This window comes from Nakaseomyces bracarensis (genome assembly GCF_045282275.1).
Source record: "Nakaseomyces bracarensis strain CBM3 chromosome Unknown Scaff3_0, whole genome shotgun sequence".
NCBI classification, from domain to species: domain Eukaryota; kingdom Fungi; phylum Ascomycota; class Saccharomycetes; order Saccharomycetales; family Saccharomycetaceae; genus Nakaseomyces; species Nakaseomyces bracarensis.
Window position 1 is genome coordinate 581,842 of NW_027263962.1, and position 20,245 is coordinate 602,086.

The 20,245-nt window shown below is 33.6% G+C and overlaps 3 protein-coding genes across 3 annotated transcripts; 2 read left to right on the forward strand and 1 right to left on the reverse strand.

Annotated features, from left to right (window-relative positions):
• Positions 1-1,280: 1,280 nt before the first annotated feature.
• Positions 1,281-2,015, forward strand: MGM101 (Mgm101p; the record flags this gene model as incomplete). The annotated part of the gene is made up of 1 exon (XM_071050749.1): positions 1,281-2,015. One exon carries the CDS (start codon positions 1,281-1,283, stop codon positions 2,013-2,015), a length of 735 nt encoding a protein of 244 aa, XP_070908539.1.
• A 564-nt stretch (positions 2,016-2,579) lies between these two features.
• BAT2 (branched-chain-amino-acid transaminase BAT2) lies at positions 2,580-3,692 on the forward strand (the record flags this gene model as incomplete). Its single annotated transcript, XM_071050750.1, has 1 exon — positions 2,580-3,692. One exon carries the CDS (start codon positions 2,580-2,582, stop codon positions 3,690-3,692), a length of 1,113 nt encoding a protein of 370 aa, XP_070908540.1.
• A 436-nt stretch (positions 3,693-4,128) lies between these two features.
• On the reverse strand, positions 4,129-5,799 carry RNJ42_00581 (Basic amino-acid permease; the record flags this gene model as incomplete). The annotated part of the gene is made up of 1 exon (XM_071050751.1): positions 4,129-5,799. The coding sequence occupies one exon, from the start codon at positions 5,797-5,799 to the stop codon at positions 4,129-4,131; it is 1,671 nt and encodes a 556-aa protein (XP_070908541.1).
• Positions 5,800-20,245: the final 14,446 nt, after the last annotated feature.

Here is a 20,245-nt window from a genome sequence, read left to right on the forward strand (position 1 = left end):
GATTTTAGTATTATCAACTATTGGTAGAGAGTTATTACCACAGATTGAAAAATCAAACTCTCTAAAAGCAAAGTAAAAATACAACTAAAAATAACAAGTGCAGAAAGATAGCGGTGATCCTAGTTGGCGTTCCTGAAATTAAGACCATTAAAGCCAAACACCAAAATTAACAGATTTAATCAACCGAGGCTGACGTGGTGTCTTGTCTTACGTTCCTTAACAAGTCGAATCGAAAAGTGCCGCTCCTTAGCAACTGCACTTTCGTTAATGATGGGCTCACGTGAGAAATATCATTAACGACAAATACAGCCTACAATTACATTCAAAAGTTCAATAACAAATTATTGTTAGAAACTCCCATTACCAGTTGATAAACTAGATTTGGAACTGTTGACAAAAATACACTCGTTTTAATAGGCTTGACGGCGTCTTTTTGCTTTACACCCTCTCCAATGGCACCATTCTGTATTATATACAAAGCTTTTTTTCTTTTATATAGAAAATGCCAGCATTTCTGTATCAATTTCAATACAACAGGGTATGTAGTTAGTTTTAAGGACTATCGTGACCGTTATATATAACGTCTTTGTGTAGAATAGTGGTGAAATGTAATATATCGATGTAGCACAATAGTATGCCTTAGCACAGTATATTAATTAGCAATATTTCTATTCTTTACCACTCATTATAGCCAGCATATGTTGTTACAGCTGGATGGTATTTGGTAGCTTAGTTCTGCTGTTAGTTATGGGTATGGAAATATTCGATGTTCTTGAGCATTGTGTATTTATGCAAATGCTTCATAACACCAGTGTATGCGTCTGGAGTTGTGATTCATAGCATATTCTCGTGTTGATACGATGGTTATATTGGTATTGTCAAATGGTGGTCGTGTTAATATGGCAATACAGCCGAAACGCTGTCAGTGTGAGGTGTAACTTATACCTCTATACGATTACAGCCGGGTAAAACCGTTAGTTTTTATTTAGTCACATGATGGTACGTTAGATATGACAAGTTATTCCTATGAATTTTTTTTTTATGTTTTGGTGGCGGAAGAGGGCTACCACAGGGCTTTGATACTATTGCTCATTCGATGAGGGTGGGTTTCATTCTTTATCGATGAGCATCTCAAATTCAATATTAGTTGGATAAGGTTGGAGTTGGAGGTTGTTGGTGTTAAGCATCTATTTGAGAGTCTCTAGATTTAGCAGAACAGAGATAGATATAGAGAAGAGACAGATATAGAAAAAAGTTGAACATAAAAAGAAGACGATAAGATGATTGGCTCCTTGGTTATTCCGAGAGTAGGAATGCGAGTTGTTGCAAAGAGTGCGTTGAGAAGCGGAGCCAGTGTGAGGTGGAACAGTTTTGCTGCGAAGGCTCCAATCCAGAGCTCCGTTACTAAGGATTTGGCTCTCAACGGTAAAGTATTGGAGCCTGCTGAACCGCAAGCTGCTGCTGTCGCTGTAACAACAAACTCGACGTCGTCGTCAATTGATTGGTATAGTTCGTGGCATGGACTCGGAAGCAAGCCATTTGATGATACTGTGCAGAAAGCACTGGCCTCCAGCCTTGCACCTACAGACATTGAGATTAAACCTGATGGGCTCATCTACTTACCGGAGATCAAGTACCGTCGTGTGCTGAATAAAGCGTTTGGTGCGGGTGGCTGGGGTCTGGTGCCGAGGTCACAAACCATCGTAACTCCAAAACTGGTCACTAGAGAGTACGGCCTCGTCTGCCACGGACAGCTGGTCAGTGTTTCCCGTGGTGAACAGGACTACTTCGCTGAGAGCGGGATCCCCACCGCAACTGAAGGTTGCAAGAGTAACGCCCTGATGCGTTGTTGCAAGGACCTCGGTATCGGCTCTGAACTTTGGGACCCTGTTTTCATCAAGAAATTCAAGACGGAGTACTGCGTAGAAAGGTTCGTCACTCATATAGCAACCGCAAAGAAGAAGAAAATTTGGCTCAGAAAGGACAGACCCGTTGAGTACCCTTACAAAGCTTAGGCCTTGTCTCCACAACAATTCTACAAAACCCCAAAATAATTCTGTTCTACGGTACACTATAGGCTATATTCTATATAGGTTTTTTTCAGCTTATCCATTTATGTATATATCTTTTTAGTAATATAGATGTCCAAAATAAAAACTACAGGCTTTTTGATCAGGGAAATTACCCCACTCCTCGCTAACCAAAGGACCACCACATATAGTCAAGTGCCATTATAACCAATCGCGAGTAGTCCTGGTCTCAATCTTTACCCAACCGGGAATTCTATTCACAACAGCACAATGCGAATGGATCAACTGGGTTAATGGAGTTATCTATTTGGCGGAATTTAATTTGCGATGCCCTTTGGGCCTGAAAAATTAATTGAATACAGTGACGTAATAGCGATGAGGTATATATAAAAGGGCCTGATGCTCTGTCTGCATGCCAGTTTTGGAACGGTTCAATTCAAATAGGCTTCTTCGCTGTTCGGACTTGGATTTCGTCTGACTCAATTGTGTTTTGTGGTTATAAGCAAGAGAAACAACTTGTAACATAGCAAGTAAAAAAAAAATAATAGTATGGACGCTTCTAAGGTTAAGGTGACCCGTGGTACTCCTAGTGAGAGGAAACCTAATGAGCAGTTGGTGTTTGGTAAATCATTCACTGACCATATGCTTACTATTGAGTGGACTGAGTCCGATGGTTGGGGTGTGCCGGAGATCAAGCCGTATCAGAAGTTGGAGTTGGATCCGTCTTGCATTGTATTCCATTATGCATTTGAGCTGTTTGAAGGTATGAAGGCGTACAGAACGAAGGACAATAAAGTTGCTATGTTCCGTCCAGAGAAGAACATGGAAAGGATGAACAAGTCTGCAGCAAGAATCTGTCTGCCTACATTTGATAGCGAAGAGTTGATTAAGTTGATTGGCAAGCTCATCGAGCTCGATAAACACTTGATCCCCGATGGAGAGGGCTACTCTCTGTACATTCGGCCCACCATGATCGGTACCACGGACGGTTTAGGTGTCGCAAAGCCTGATAAAGCTTTATTATTTGTGATCTGCTCTCCAGTGGGCCCGTACTACAAGACTGGTTTCAAAGCTGTCAAACTGGATGCCACAGATTACGCCACAAGAGCTTGGCCAGGCGGTGTGGGTGATAAGAAATTGGGTGCTAATTATGCCCCATGTGTTCTCCCACAAACTCAAGCCGCAGCTAAAGGTTATCAGCAAAACTTGTGGCTATTCGGCCCAGAACATCACATCACTGAAGTCGGCACAATGAATGCCTTCTTTGTATTCAAAGACTCAACTAGTGGGAAAAAAGAACTTGTCACAGCTCCATTAGATGGAACCATCTTAGAAGGTGTTACCAGAGATTCAATCTTAACTTTAGCAAGGAAAAACCTTGACCCTATCGACTGGGAAGTCAATGAACGATACTTTACTATCACTGAAGTACAAGAAAGATCTAATAAGGGTGAATTAGTGGAAGCATTCGGTGCAGGTACTGCTGCCATTGTCTCTCCAATCAAAGAAATTGGTTGGAGGGACTCCAAAATTCAGGTACCATTATTACCAGGTGAGGAATCTGGTGCATTAACTAAGCAAATAGCTAAATGGATTATGGACATACAATATGGTAATAGTAAATTCGATAACTGGCTAAGAGAAGTTGCTGATATCAATTAATTAATCTTGTTACCACTCCAAGATTGTATTGTTGCTCTATAAACGACACATGATCTTCTAATCACTTTTGAGTGTATATTTATATATTATTGCATTTTTATACATCTAGTTTACGTTTATTATTGTAAATTCGACTTAATATCATGTGTATAACTTAGTGTTAATTGTTAGCATTTTATGTTTTGGTTGCACTTCTCAAGACAACTGTCTATTTTACTTATGATATCTGCTCATTATTACTATAGGAATAACATTAATATAGCAATATAAATAAGCTTAAGTAATATATGTATTATGATTTATGCTGAATTGAATAGTAAATAAAAATGTAAAAACTGTCAATGATAAAAGAAAAATGCCATTAATGTATTTAAAAATTAGGTTAGTTTATTATGCAAATTGTCATTATTTTTGGTTTAAAGAATATGAAAAAGCTTTAAATGAAGTAATCAGATAGAATTTGTCTGAATTTTTTCCACCCTTTCAAGTTATCAAGCTCTTCATTCAGTTCGATAATTTCTTTAGATGGAATATATCTGTCGGTAACAAAATCCATATCTTCATATTTAATAAACCAGTCTCTTTTATATAACCACCAACAAATGAAAACAACTGGAAAGACAAATAACTCCAAGTAGACAGAAAAAAAATCCTTCACGCTCCATGGTGAGAATGCCTGCCAACCCTGGACTAAAATAATGAAAGTTGTGAATATGACAACGAAGAAAGGACCGAATGGATACGTCCAGTTTTTGAATTTCAGTTGATCAGTTTTTCCTTGGACCGCTAAACCTCTCCTAAATCTGATTGAAGTGATACCAATACATAACCAAGCAATTTGATTTGAGACACCTACAATGTTTTGTAACCAAGTCCACAATGTACCAGCTCCGATAAAACTGGCACCCAAACATAATCCACCAACACCCCAGGTAATCAAGACAGCGGTATAAGGAGCCTTATAACGGTTAGTTCTGGATACAATTTTTTTGGGTAAATAACCTTCTAAACCCATATTAAACATAATTCTGCTACCAGCAAACAAAGCATGGTTACATGCACTAATAACACTGGTCATAATAACAGCATTCATAAAAGAACCTGCTCCCCTTGTGCCTGCCATTTGGAACACAATTGTGAATGGTGATGTTATGACAGATTTAGTGTTCAAGCCTGGATAATCGTATGGAACATTCATAGCAATGAAGAAAGTAGAAAATACATAAAACACCAAGATTCTCCAGAAAACAGTTTTGATTACCTTTGGTGTGTTTCTTACAGGGTTAGCAGCTTCACCACCAGTTAAAGTAACAGATTCGGTACCACCGTAAGCAAAACTGGCACTAACAAATAAGGAGGCAAAACCTTTGAACCCATCAACGAATGGTGCATCACCGTGTGTCCAATACTTGAATCCAATATATTCGTGTTGTGGGTTATGTCCAACGTTGACTATAATTGACATAACGAAAAAGATGATAATGGCGATAACCTTCAACAGGGCCAGCCAGTATTCGGCCTCACCGTAAAATTTCACATGAAAGACATTTAGCAATAGAACTAAGAACCAAAATAGAAGAGATGCACCCCAGTATGGGAAGTGATGTCTGCTGGTGTGCCAGTATTCCAGCACCAGCTGAAGAGCAGTAAGGTCACTAGCCACCGAAACAGCATCATTAAACCAATAATTCCACATTAGTGCACATGCAAAGGAGTCAGAGCCAAATTTCTTAGCATAAGAACAGAAAGATCCACTGATAGGCATGAAAGTGGACATCTCACCCAAAGATAACATAACTAGGTAGACATTCCCACCTAGGATTGTATAGTTCATAAATAGAGAAGCTGGACCACCATTGTGTAAAGATTTAGCCGTAGAAAGATATAAACCTGTACCAATAATACCAGCAATTGAGATCATATTAATATGACGCGGACTCAGAGCTCTTTGCAGGTCCTCACGTATATTTTGCTCAGGATCAATATCTGATCCCAGCTCATCGATGTCAAGCGAGCTACTCACCTCATAGATATCCTGCTTCCCAGAATCGGTTTTATCAAACGATGTTTTCACAGCACGTTCCTCAATTTCAGAACTCATTGCCATGTTTTTTCTTTATTTTTTCCTTTTTATTTTAATAATTTAAAATTAACTCTCTTTTTTATTAATAATTATTATTGTATTAGTATCGTAAGTTTTAATATCTTATAGTATTGTTGAGAATAGACTATAATTCTAGTTAATATTTTAATCTAGTTGAAAGATACTCAAATAACTAATTCCTTATCAGTTTGGTGTTTTGAAGCAGCAAGAATTATTAAGATTATTATATATAGTAGAATATTAGATATTTTAATTCTAATAACTAAAATTTTTTGTTGATAATTAATTAATAAATTATTTATTTCAGCTTAATACTGCGGCAAAACGATCCACAGAAGCTACCCATCATTTTTTCCCACCACTTCTCCCTCCCCGCACAATACCAAAGCGATAGGTGATATACCACCACTTTTCACCCTTTGGTCATTATACAAAAAGCATTGTTGAAGGTCAAAAATCTAGCCGTGTTGTCTTATTAGAGCTTCTAATCGAAGAAGGGCATCACAATTTTCTTTATACATCTTTAGACGTCAGGCTATGGCAGTTTATTAAAAAAACTACTGTGAGTGTGTGAACTTGTGTTGTGTATGTTGGGAGCGAAGATTACGTCTATGGATTGTATGGGAGCCGATGCAAGCAGTACAAAATAAAACCAATTATACCCGTTCGGAAAAAATTGTGGTCCCCGTACTATACCGCTACGGGCTTTATTAGAGACTACGTTTTAGATATAATTCTTTTCTCAGTGAGTTAGGAACTGATTTACGATAACAGCAAAAAAAAGAAAGAAAGAAAAAAAATGCGTCTGCAGGGTTTTTCCGGGCTTTGACACATTTTTTTGGGTTTTTCTGCTTCTCGAGCAGTGCTGCTGAATTTGTTAAGAGCAAGGAAACTAACAGTCAATGAGAGGGAGTGTGGGGGGGTGGTGTAGCATTCATCAATATTTTCACATTTTCACACTGTGTAACAGTGTATCCGTACGTGCTCGTGACTAACTTAGCCGTCTAGTATTATCATGACTAACTTTTCTACTCTAGTTGGCGGCAATATTCTTATATGTATAGTACTATGTAGTCAAAAAAAGATTAGTAATGTTACCATACTTCAATATCAAAATGATATTATTGTTAGGCACCTCGCTGGCGCGGACTCAATTATCCACATCTGTCTTCCTTCCAGTATTTTATTACCCGGACCAAGGCTCCTTCCTAAAGAGGAAGGAGCCATAAACTCCCTTTTTCATCCCATAGCCGTGAGCCACAATTGTGGTTATCAGGGGACAACTACAGTCCTGTGATATTATGTGATTTCCGCCTGCTCAAGGGAAGAGACACCCGAGTCTGAGGGTGGAGAAAGCGCATTACCCGGAATTAACGTTTCAGCACTTCATAACAAATTTTCCATTACATAAGAGCATCTTCTGAAGGCAACCGCCGTAAGAGATTCGAACAGACGACCTTTATCCATATTTTATGTGCGCAAAATTTTTTTTCTTTTGGCCGGGTGAGCTGCTACAAGTGAGTCTACAATAAACAATACGGAAATCATTTCTTAAAAGCTGCGGGAAAAGAGGGGAGAGGAAGAAAGCGGGCCGGTGTACCTTCGAAAATGATTTCTTATAAATTCTTCACTCGTTGAGGAAGACAAAAACAATAACAACTTTAATAAAAGCCGGTTTTTTTAAGTTTATGACATTTATTCAAGGATAGGATTTTCACTAGTGGGGGATTTACCAAGGATTATGCTTGAAGATTGAGAACCAAAATAAAAAAAATGTCTATAATGAACAAAGAGCTGAAGGTTAGGTATTAGGAAAATCCTATCGTTATTTTTTTATGTGTTCAATTTACCATTTATTATGACATCTCTTTAAACTTATATCTTGCTTGTATATTATAGTGAAATTCCGGTTAATACTTTTTTTTCCTTTTTATTTTTTATCTTGAAATCCACTAGAGCAGAAATATAGGGACAATTCCTAGAAATGAAGAAATGCGCTAATTAAAAACTACTACCTACAACACAAGACAACAATGTTCTTGGTTCGTCCTACTCCTGTTGGGCTTCATGTCAATATCGGCTAGAACGTTATCTAAACTCTAAATGCCAGCTTTATTAAAAGTCTTAAAAAAATTGGACTTGAAAACAAAAGCAATAACAAACTCAACTCCATTGCCTCTTGTCTTTCTCTTAGTTATGCAATTCCAAAGAAATAAATTAATCTATAATTAATTATCTTTTCATTTTTGATCGCACCACAAATGAATTAGTCGATTCCCAATAAACCAGCTTTTGAGGTATTATACAGACTTCCTTCCCCAATTTCTATTGAAATACAGTGCCTAGACTAATGTTGAAAGATAGATGAATTAGAAAATTTCATTTTCTGTAGTTTTAACGCTACTTACTAACATAGGACAGCAACAACATAGGATTTACCTTGTTAAAAGAAATATCATGGTTCATTTTTTAATTTTTACTTGTTATTCCAATTTAGGAATCTCAAAAACTGTTATTAAAGAATATTGTTAAAATATTACCTTATTAATGCAACGTGGTTTTCTCTCTTTTCTTTAATGGCCATAAATTACAAACTGAGCATTACTTCCGAACAGCTACGCTACGTATATTCCTTTCAAATATTTTTTAGTCAACGACATAGTTGTCCAATTTTTTTTAATAGTAAATTAGCCAGAAAACTTCAGTAGTCCTAGAAGGGAAATTTGACTATAATTACTTAGCATTCTCTAACAAACTTATTCTCTATTAAGTAATAGAATAGAAAAAAGAATAATTCCATGATTCTTATTAACAGGTGGCATCATATTTACAATTCCAATTAATCTTTTTTATTTTCCTACTATAATATCAATAATAATAAAAAAAAACTTGTTATTATCAAAAAATCCCCAGCTATTCCTAAAAAGATTTACCACGAAATGACATTGATGATCATAATACGAACATATCAAGATAAAAACAATCCAAGGTACCTAAATTGTTTTCTTCGTAATCTGTTAGGCACAAATTTCAGTGAGATTTCCGCAAAAGGAAACTAATTAAAATCCTCTTAACTTAATAATATATTAAGCATACTATCCCAAAAGATATGATTATGGATGAGTAATAACAATTTTGGAGAATAATAATAAATTATTTTTGTGCTACTTCTAATTTTTGGTAAGAAATCAGAGTATGGCTATTCCTTACCTTCTTATCTCCTTACCTTCTTATCTCCTGCCATTCTGTTCTTTCTATATTTTTTTTATAATTTAACCAGGAAATAATAATTATTTTTGATAATTTGAATTGTGCGAATCTACGATTCCCCGATTGAACCTCTAATTATTGAATATCAGGTGCTTTCACTATAATATCAGAGAAAATCAGTAGCAAGTATTTTGAATTCTTTCCTAATTGTTCTAACCTTTCCATTGTACAACCTTTCTACAATTTACAATCAAGCAGCAACAACTTGTGATTACCGTAAATGGTAAAACGGCTGCTTTTATCAATAGAATTTTTCAATGTTAAACACCTTTTTTTTTAGGAAATAAACTATTTGACAAGCACGTATACAGAAAGACAGCAAGGCGCAACACAATACTCGACGAACTGCAGCCTTTTTTTAATAATCACTAGGAGCTAAAAGACAATTTTATTAGCTCAATAGCACAGGGGTAAGTCAGGACATGTCTTGAATTAAGCTTAAATGGTATTTTGAAGATAAAAGAAAGAACTAAAGCCTTGATTTCTCAGTTGATAAATTTTAAGTGGTAAACTATAAACTTAAAAAGAGAGAGTTTCGTAGTTATACATTCACACAACCATTATTTGTCATCAGTTTTTTTTGGAAATAAACTCAACAAAGTGGAGGAACATATTGAACAATGAAAAAGCAACCACCTGTTGATCTTACAGTTCTTAATAAGGTACAATTCCTGTACATTTCGTAGAGAAGAATGGTAGAACACAGGTGCTTATTCATTGTTCTTTAGCAGCTATGCTTTCGCCCACTTGATTGTCTTCATGCAAAAAAGAAAAAGTACCAATATATCGAAATTTTTTTTAACTTCCCAAGGACCTATCCAATCAAGAAAGAATCAAAGAGGTTCAACAAAAAGGAAAGATATACAAAAATGTCAAGTTTTTAGAAAACGGTTAGCTTAGATATATCGTACCAAAAATAGTGTGCCTAGAAATTATCAAAAGAAAGCAAGGATACCCATTCATACAAGCGTTCCTAAAAGAGAAAATCACAACAGCCCTAATAACAGCAAGAGCACTAAACCAAAATTAAAGTGAGAGGGGTAAGTTGATGTGACCGAGAAAACTGGTACCACCCTTTTAATTCAATATATCTCATGTACCCGATTTTTTTCTGAAGCCCATTGATGTATGAGCATAGCCGTAGTACATCTGCAGTTTACACAATGGTTTTGTACTTTGTTACAATATCAATAGTTGGACAAACCAATATTTATGTCCAAATTTCTAGTTCTGTAGACTTTTTTTCACAGTGTACTTCGTAATAATGGAAATTTTTTCAAAAAATTAATGACAGTCAAGCTGATAGAAAGAAGGTTTTATTTTAAATAAGAATATTCTTTTTGCAAGGGAACCAATAATCAATTAAAATACTATCCACTTCTAATAGTCTTTAAGGTACTATCACGAATTAAAGGTTATCTTCATTTATATGTCTTTGTTAATGTCTGCCTAACTTGATGCCCCCCCTTTCATCATGATATATCAGTTTTCACTTACGCTAAAAACTTTGCATTCAATAATCTATGAGTTCATGTTTACCTGATAGAACATCTAATAAACGTTTACGGTTTTGCATAATGACGCAGATGTGGTCTAACAAGGGTGTCGTCGTGTTCAGAATCGTTGTTGAGACTTTCAAAAGTTGCTACTTTAATTAATGCGATCATTAGTGGTTGAAATATGAACTCCATGTCCTGCATGGGTTAAAAATCACACAGAATGGTTGTCTCGATACGAGATTACCTTAGGAACTCTTCAAATTATAGTTACAAATATTGTAATGAAAGATTTATTACGATATCAATTCTTTTGATGGGAATGGTGTTAGAATAGAACAAAACTCGTTCAATCAAATATATTTTCTTAAACTCTGAATCCTGTTTTATTGTTCTCTGTCTATTTGTTTTCTATTAAACCTTTTAATTCCCAAATACCAAACACTGCCCCACAAACCCAACAGATTCATGATGAATAGATGCTGGGTTATGATATAAATCGTCTTAGCGCAATATTTCACTGTTATTGTGCGATATATTTGTCTTGAGATTTGTGGTGTAAACGAAAAAGATTAATAATAATGACAAGTAATTTCGAATGTCTCTGTAATGTCTGGTTTGCTCTGCCTATTATACTGCTCTTCTAATCCCCATTACTAACTACTAGTTTTGATGTTAATCTTTTAAAGGTGCAACTAACAAAATGGTTAACTGCTTACTATTAGTGAACGTTTTCCATAATATAGTTCTTATAATTAAAACCATGTCCGTTTTCATTACAATAATTTTTTGCTTTGAAAATATTTCCAGTTCCTTATGTTGTCACAATCAATAAAGTTTCAACTATTACAATGAATAAAATATAAGTTTTCTATCCAATTTGCCCTCATTGCTATATTCCTATAATTACTGGTTTTCATGTTTTATGAGCATTAAATATAGCATTAACTTATTAGATCGCAGCAACAATTGCTTACCATTATTCAAATTTAAAAATCAAACTCACTTATTATAGGTGTATCATTCAGAGTCTAAACTTTTATGATCCTGAGGGCCCTTTTTCATCAGATGTTTGACATATATATCATCCGGTTTTATTTATTTCATATTTTCATGAAGTAAAACGTATACGTATTCTGAATTTTCACCATGTGTAAAATGTAACAACACGTTGGAGAATTTAGGGTCCATTCCTTTCTGTTATTCATACTTCCTAAACAAAACATGAGATATTAACAAAGAATCAAAAGAAACAAAAAACATAAAAGCAATAGTATCGCACTACATTGAGCTAATTTCAAATGTGAAACTTGAGTTGTTTCTCTACTATTATCTACTAATTCTATTAAATTTTTTCTTTTTTTATTTATGGTATTTTATCCATGATCAAGAAACTTTGTTTAACAGAGTTAATGCAGTGAATTCTAATCATTTTAATGAAAAAAGGACACTTTGTTTCTGTATGTTCTTTTACCAGGCTTACATTCTCTGAGAACTAATTATGTTATTTGTGGTGGACTATTTTACTCAGCCCAGAAGCTAGCAATGACGGCATTCACACAGATCATTATAGTGGGTTAAGATATGAGAGAATACAATCTACTATTTTTGGAAGAGTTTTTAGATAATTTAAGAAGTTTACGTTATCAACTAATAAAGTTTTAACTGAAAGTTCCAGACCGTACAAAAGCTATTGAAAATTATAGAACTGTGGTGAAGAATGTGTATCATAATCTAATAATTGAAATGGACATTTTGTCTGTTCCTTGTGCTACATGAATTTCTACTAAACCGATACTATTCACCATCCTTCAATTCTATATTCATTCATATCCTATTATTCTTCCTTCTCAATATTCTAACATGATTTATCCTCCCGCTGTTTTTTTGTTCATGAAAGCACTAAGACCTTGGAATGATCGGATATGATGAAGTAATACGGACATTTTCAGGTATAATTATTATAGTTTCCCCCCTCTTGTCTTAATTTATGGAAGCAACACAGTTGGTTTCGGTTATTAGTACTAAATTTGAAAAAAAATAAAAAAAAAAGATAAACTACGGTACGTATAAAAAACGAAGTAACCGACCAAATCCCCGCGCGACATTCTTAGATACTACTTTCTTATTTTCTGTTAAACTGATCTTAATTGGGTTCCAGATTCAATTTTTGAGGGAGCTCTGGACATTTTACTTTCATTATGACAAATTTTCTGATTACTTTTGATTCTATTGATAAAACCATCCACTAATGAACGTAAAGAAATACAGTTTGATTGTGGAACCGATTCCTAAATATAGAAGGCTTTCTAGATTAGGTAAAGAATCAGTTACTACATTAATATTGTATTACTTCTGAGGTGTATTCATTTAATAAAAAACAGAAATTTACCTAACATGACTATCTGGCCTTTCACAAATCCTATTTTCAAATTATTTTAATTCAATCCATACAGTTAAACATGGAATTTCCCCTGTAAAAGACTAGGAAGTGGATCTTTATTAGGATGAGTGAATGTATTGTAATTATAATTAATCAAACTATCCAATTGTTGTGGTGCTTTTCCTCATTGCTAAATTCATTGCATATGAATGTTTATTGATTATGCGAATTTTGCGATACAAGAAATAGAAAGGAAAAATGTAGCGCTAATGGCTTCCAATAAAGCTATGTGTGTAATTCAAACATTGTTAAGAATCAATATATTAACAATTATAAAATATCATAACTACTTTGATGAAGATAAAAAGAAAAACAAACATAGAAGATTTTTTAATACTATTAGATGTTGTAATACTACAGCTTTTAATTTAAAAATGAACACTTGTCATCTACAGTTCTAACTATAATATAACTTATCTACTTTCTAAAAAAAAAACAAATAAATTTAGTGCCAGCAATTTGTAGCATTCGATTAATAATCTCGAGTTGCGTTTTTACTGATTAACCTTACCCAATGTTATCCTTGAATATTCTATCCCTTCCCCTTCTCCCCTCAGTTGGAGTTGAATATAGGACAAAGTACAGTAGTTCTTTAATTTATTTACACTTTTATTGTTGGACCTTGTCGAAAGCCCACCACATTTAGCCATCTGTTTATATTTCCACTGAGGAAAATACGATAGAAAAGCACGTATAAAAAATTATTTAACCCAATGACCTTCTCTCTTCTTTCTTTCCTTTAGTTGTCTATTTAAGTGATATGTACCCATTAAACTCCCATTATACAGTAATTGATTATTTATTGTTAAATTAGTGACCTTTTTTCTATCTCACGATTTGCCTTAGCAAAAAGAAACAATAAGTAGAAAAAATTGAACTACTAATAGGAAGCTACAACATCGGAAGATTTCATTTTAGTCAACAGCTGAATAGTGTTCATAAAGGTGTATTTTATCTCCCTTCGAATCCTATTTCTTAATACTGTAAAAAATTGGATTTCTCCAAAATTTTGGACTTACGGGTTTTACTTGATGGACGGCTTCTAAACTAGTTAATGGAAACATATCAATAATATCGAGGTGTTAATTGAATTGTTTTTACCCTTGAGCTTTTCTGTATTTTATTTTGAAGTAATCCTTCTTCAGCTACCATACCTCTATGAAGATAATCGGAATATAAAAACACAAGCACGGATATTTGAGTTAAGTACCAATTATGATCAAATGAAAAAAAAATAAAAAAAAATACGTCATTCTGGTAACTCACGTAGTGTATGAGTTTATTAAGAAAGGGCAATAGTTACTACACCAGTAATTTACTGCGTCTACCTTTTTGTTCTACAGTTCAGGCGGGTATGCTAGCCGTCACATTCCATAGACTTAGCTGATGTCTTTTCTTGTATCCTTTAATTAGATTATACGTACACGTAATTGACATTATAGAGCTTCAAGTGAACAAGTTTTCATCCTCCTGGAAATAGTAAAAGAAAAAAAAACACAAGAAAGACAAATGTCTAATAAAATAATAGAGTGGTAAACTTCATAATCTTTATTAGGAGAATCCTTTCATTTTTTGTCATCATCACATGATGTAAACTTTATAATACTATGTACGCGGTGCTCTGAAAAGAATTTCTTTTAGCTAGATAGTTGAATATTTTAGGACAGATTATTTTCTTTTCTTTTTGTTTACTACTATTTTAGACATTTTCTATTTTATGACATTTTCTTCTAGCATTAGTAAGACAGCATTATATTCTACTGATACATTTAGTGCGAGCAAGATTTGTACGACATAGCAATAGCAGCTAGTGGACCAATATCTCGCTCTACAAAACATTTAATAAATTGAGAATAGTAAGTTCAGCAATTTAGGACTTGCCACAATTTATTAATATGCAAAAATAAATACAATGTTGGTACAACAAAAAGTTTAGAAAAAGAAAAAACATAAATGAAAATTAATAAAACGTAACAAATATCGCGGTTCGTACTATCAGTCTACAATCTTGGCCGTTGCTTTCTATTTTATTTACTTCGTTTACTGAATTATGTTTTTTTATTTTTGATTTATTTACATTAAATATTTCCCGTCTAAAAAAAATTTAATCGATTTAGTTACTTCTCGGCTGTAAATTGGACAAGGAATGTTTTGCCCTTTCGGTAAAGACTGTCACTCTCGCATTCTCCTGGAATACGTTTTTAATGGGACATTCTAATTTTATTTTATTAAAACAGAAATAATCTGTACAACTTTTGTTCTACATTATGTCTACTAAATCTGTTAGAACCATATAAGATAAGCTTTGTTTATTGTTAGAACCGTATATGTGACGCTTTGGGTTATTGGTGTACCAAACTAATTCTGTTATTTGTCTGTTTCTCTTTTTAAATAGCCTTGCAATGAAAACCTAAACAGCTGTACTGACCAGTATGGCTATTAAATACAATACCCGAAATGACGTTATATTTTGAAGGTGTAGAGTATAGACTAATAAGGTAAATAAATAACATTTATGATGAAAAGGAATATGAATAAAACTACATAATTGAAAACAATGATTGAGGAACTGTGAAAAGGTCAAATTGTGAAAATGTAAGTTGGTCATTAATTGGATCTATCCCCTTTCTAATTAATATTGCCAGCAAATAAGATACAAATCTGCAAGCGAGAGATAGTTGTGGGACTAATTCGTAAGATTTCGATAAAACAACACTCAATCCTAAGTTAACGTCTAATGAACCAATAGAAGACTCTTTATTTTGTGATTTGCATGCCACAATTACAATAAATCACGCTAAAATGTTCTTTTCTAGAAATAAAATGATTCTCTTTCTAAATTTTAGTAAATTTCTTCAAGAAAAAATAACATAGTCTAGAACAAGTTACGCATTTACAGGTAATATATTGATCTTACCGTTATTTACACCTTGTAATTATGTAAAAGAGTAATCAAACTCTATAAACTGTGTATTAATAGTAGAAATAGTACAGCTCAGAGAAGTTGAAAAGAAAAAACCAATCATTCATATTACCAGCATTAGTTGAATTATCGTTATTTTAGAAATAAGTCTGAAGGCCAACCAAGAAGATTTTCTTGTTTAAGATACTGGGATTATTTTTCATTTTCATTTTTTATTTTCATGTATATCTTACTAACATCTCACTCATAAATAGAATCTATTGTACTAATTTCAATTGTTAATAAACTACACCATTTAATAGTGATTTACAAAAAGTTGATCCATCGAATTCTCATTTGGAGAGAGGGGCGAATAAGCAATAATGTAATGAGAATCTACAGTACAGGCAAAATACTAAACTACATAACAAGGAATAAACTGCTCACAAAAGATCTAGGAGCTAACATAAATATTACACTGGTAGGCAATATCTAGAAACTAGAGTTAAAATAACAGGCTTACGTATTCTAGCAAATCCAAACAAAAAAATAGTCATAAATTAATAAAATTAATAATTCAAAGAAATAAATAGGTGGCTTATTATCTCGATTTACGATTAAATATGACCGCAGAGAGTCTTCGTGCTGCGTCTGCTTTTACTTCATTAATTAATTATAATATTAAATATCTGTAAAAATAATAAGAGATAGAATTCCCTCCATCTGATGAACGTTATTTTATTTTATAGAGCATTCCCCTGGTACACCTAAACAAATATCACTGGGGCGTGAAAATGTTGTGCCACTGATGAGCAATACTCAACAAAAACAATCCAAACGTTTTTAACAACCATAGAAAGAAAATTAATCCAGAGTTCTCCAAGAAAAGAAACTGAAAACAATTTAAAAAAACAATAGTATTTACAGGACCAGACTCTAAATATTACAATACCGTAAGGTTAAGACAATTACGATTATGTAATAAAAAACTATCAACCACGACCTAGAAATATCTGTAGCTAATACATATATAGTTTTTCATTGTTTCCTGAGAGTAATCAATAAAAACCTGTAGTATCGTCAAAATTCTTGGATAGTGAATTAAGCAAAACAACACGTACTATCAACATTCGAAGACGCATACGTGCAGTTCACAAAACAAAGTATTTAAGACAGAATACTACGCTTCTTCTAACGTTTCAATAAAAGGAAAAACATCAATCATCTAATTGCAAAGATATCGATTGAAGCCATAGCATCGTCATAAAGAGAACATAGCAAAATATGTCCCAAAATTGTGCCTAGCAAGTTTGTTAGGGAAGTACAAAAAATAACGGCATTACGACTATAATAAATAATAAGTTCCTCTTCGCTTAGAAAAGAGACGTGGAACTACTATGGTTTCTAAACCATTTATTTTGGACTTACAGTATTTTTTTGTTCCCCCTTACTTTAGTCCGGTAAAATTCTCTCTTAGAAATTCTCTAGCTCTATATTAGCTAAAGAAAAAAGAATGGAAAATACTGTTTCCAACATCCACCCATCCATCGGCCCATTTTCTTACCAAAATGTCTCACTGTGTGTTTCTTCTGAATGGAAAATCCTCCTGCTCTTGCTTACCTCCTCTCCTTTTTTTATTCCTTGCCCTTCCAATCATTTCTTTTGGGACAATTTAGTATATTATTTTAAAAAATTTTATGGGCAAACAATGGAAATGAAGCAACAGCTGGCTACTTAGTTCCAACACTCCCATTCCAGCATGGGCCTTCCCATTTATGCCCAAGACTGGGAGCTATCCTTCTGAAAATTATTTTTTGTCTCTCTACACCTGAATATTTTACTAAATGTCCATTAAAGCTATATTTCTTTCTTTTTTTGTTATTGAGACTCTCTTTAAAAATTCCCCTCTGAAATTGGTCCTGTTGTAAATGGAGGCGCAGGACTTGGCTCCTACACGCTACAGAGAAAAAACGAAAAAAATAATAAAAATAAGAAACTGGTCTCTTTCTGTTGTAAAATTCCAATACCAGCTAGGGATTCGTTCTTCCAAAAAGAAAATCTTTAGCCTGTTTAGAGCACTGACCTGTTTGTGATTTTCCCACCAGGTTCTCTCCCCTATGTAATAACAAGCTCCTTTTTTTTGAACTTGTATTTTTTTTTTTGGGGACTTGCTAATTCCATCATACTCTCCCTCTAATTCCATCGTACTGTACCTCTAACTCGTATTGTCCTTCTAATTGTCCATACTAGACAATAGCACCATGTTTATACACCTGCCTCTTCTCTTTTTGGGAGAAAGAGGCGTGGCGATGACAAAATAAGATTTGATTTAATCTTTATTTTTTAACCCTCCCAGCCACTCTGCCTGTGTGTGTCTCTTTTTCTCTGTCTAAGCGTTCCTTTTCCCGGGCCGGAAAACTGCAATCCCAGGTAAGGGGAAGAAAGGGATTTACATCCGAATGGAAGAGAAGAAAAAAAAAGCTATAACAAAGCGACTGGCAAAAGAAGAGAGATAGAGAAAGAGATTGAGAGAAGAGAGCGGTTAGTAGAACTGAGAGGTATCTCTATTGAGAAATGTGGAAGTTGCAAGCACCATAGGTAAATTAAAAAATAAAACAAGAACGTAACAAGCAATTTACCATAATTCTGTGAAAAAAAGAACGCAGGAGACATTGTTGTACAACTTCGGAAAGCCTAGAATTCTTTCTTCAACTTATTGATGAACAACTGACAAAAAAAACAACAACAAAAAATTTTTTTAGAAATTATATTAATAAACTGAAGATATAGAATTATCAGCAAGCAGAGAAAAACTGTACAACAAAGAGCGTTCTAATACTTACTTATTACGTTTATCATTTTCTTTCATTCCCACCTTCATTTATCTGCTTGCTTAATTATTGTTCTTTCTTTCTTTTCTAGTTTAAATTACTTGATCGAAAACAGTAAGAAAAAAATTAATGAAGATGTGACCTTATTCCATTTTAATTTCTTTCTACAGTCCATAATTACCACGTTCAATGCGGTAATTTTCATAGCGATACAAAGACCGTGTAAATAATAATAATACTGTATGCTGCTTATTCCGATTAAGATGATTAGGAAAGGAAAGTAATAAAGCAAATGTTTTTGATTTTCAGTTACATTTAGTAATAGGGCTGGTATTTGCCCCCTCTACTTTCCCTTTGCTTTCCTTTTTGATATATGTTCCATTTCGTTTCATTTTATTGTTAATGTTTTACTTACTTTTGAGTTTTCATTGTTAAATTCCTAACTCTTTATTTGTTAGCTAAGATTTTCAGCAACAAGGCCTGGATGATAGATTTAAAACAAGAGGGGGGACGAAATAAAGGTACAGGAGGAGCCTTACCGTATGATTTAGTCAACAAAAATAAATATCAAAATCAAGACATATGAGCTTAGCAAACAAAAATATTAATTCAATTTAACCAAAGTTAAAAAGGAAAACACACCAAAGCAGGTTACTCCTAAATGATTATTTAGCTCATTGACTTGTCTTTTTCATTTATGATCTTTTGTCGGTAAAAAAATTATGTTAATAAGCAATTGCTAATTACAGTTCCTAATTAGGAATAGTCAGAGTATTTCTCATTTTTGAATATGTCAGTCAAAAATAGCTTTTCTAACAAATTATATTAGATTCCTTCAAAGAAAGATTGGAGTTAGAAATGAATATCTAATAGTATCTCAATTGATATTTTTCTTTTTCCACGCAGCATTTATTTACTCTTTTTATTATTTTTTTTTTTACATTCCAAACTTTTTATTTTATGGTATTACACAGGAGGAATTAAGTCATGGTAGCTTAATTAAAATTTGCCATTTTTATTCATATATTTCCGCGTATTTGATACTGGCATTTACCTGTCGAGTGATTTACATTCTCTTCAAAGCAACAGTGGCTAAGAATTGACTAGCTTTTACAGAACCGTTTGCAAATGTTTCGTAAATACGGTGTCTTTTTTATTTAATCATATCCTAATTAAGTATTCAGAATTTGAAGAGAATCCTGGTACGTTTCTTTTTTGTGCTATTCGACAGCATGTCAGGTTTTACCAGTAAATAAAAACACTTTCTGAAAAATAAGAATTCATATCTTTTCAGTTCCATTCAGGTATAATAAGTTAATGCTGACACCGTGTTCAAAATCTGAACCTTTTCTATGTTTTATATCATCACAATCGGTAAATCTTCCCAAGGATTCACTCAAGGCTATCTTTATTCCAATTACAGTAATTCAAGACTTTCTTGATATGATTACACATATATGATTTACACCTAATAGCAACTGGATTGTACAAGCATATTGTTGCATAG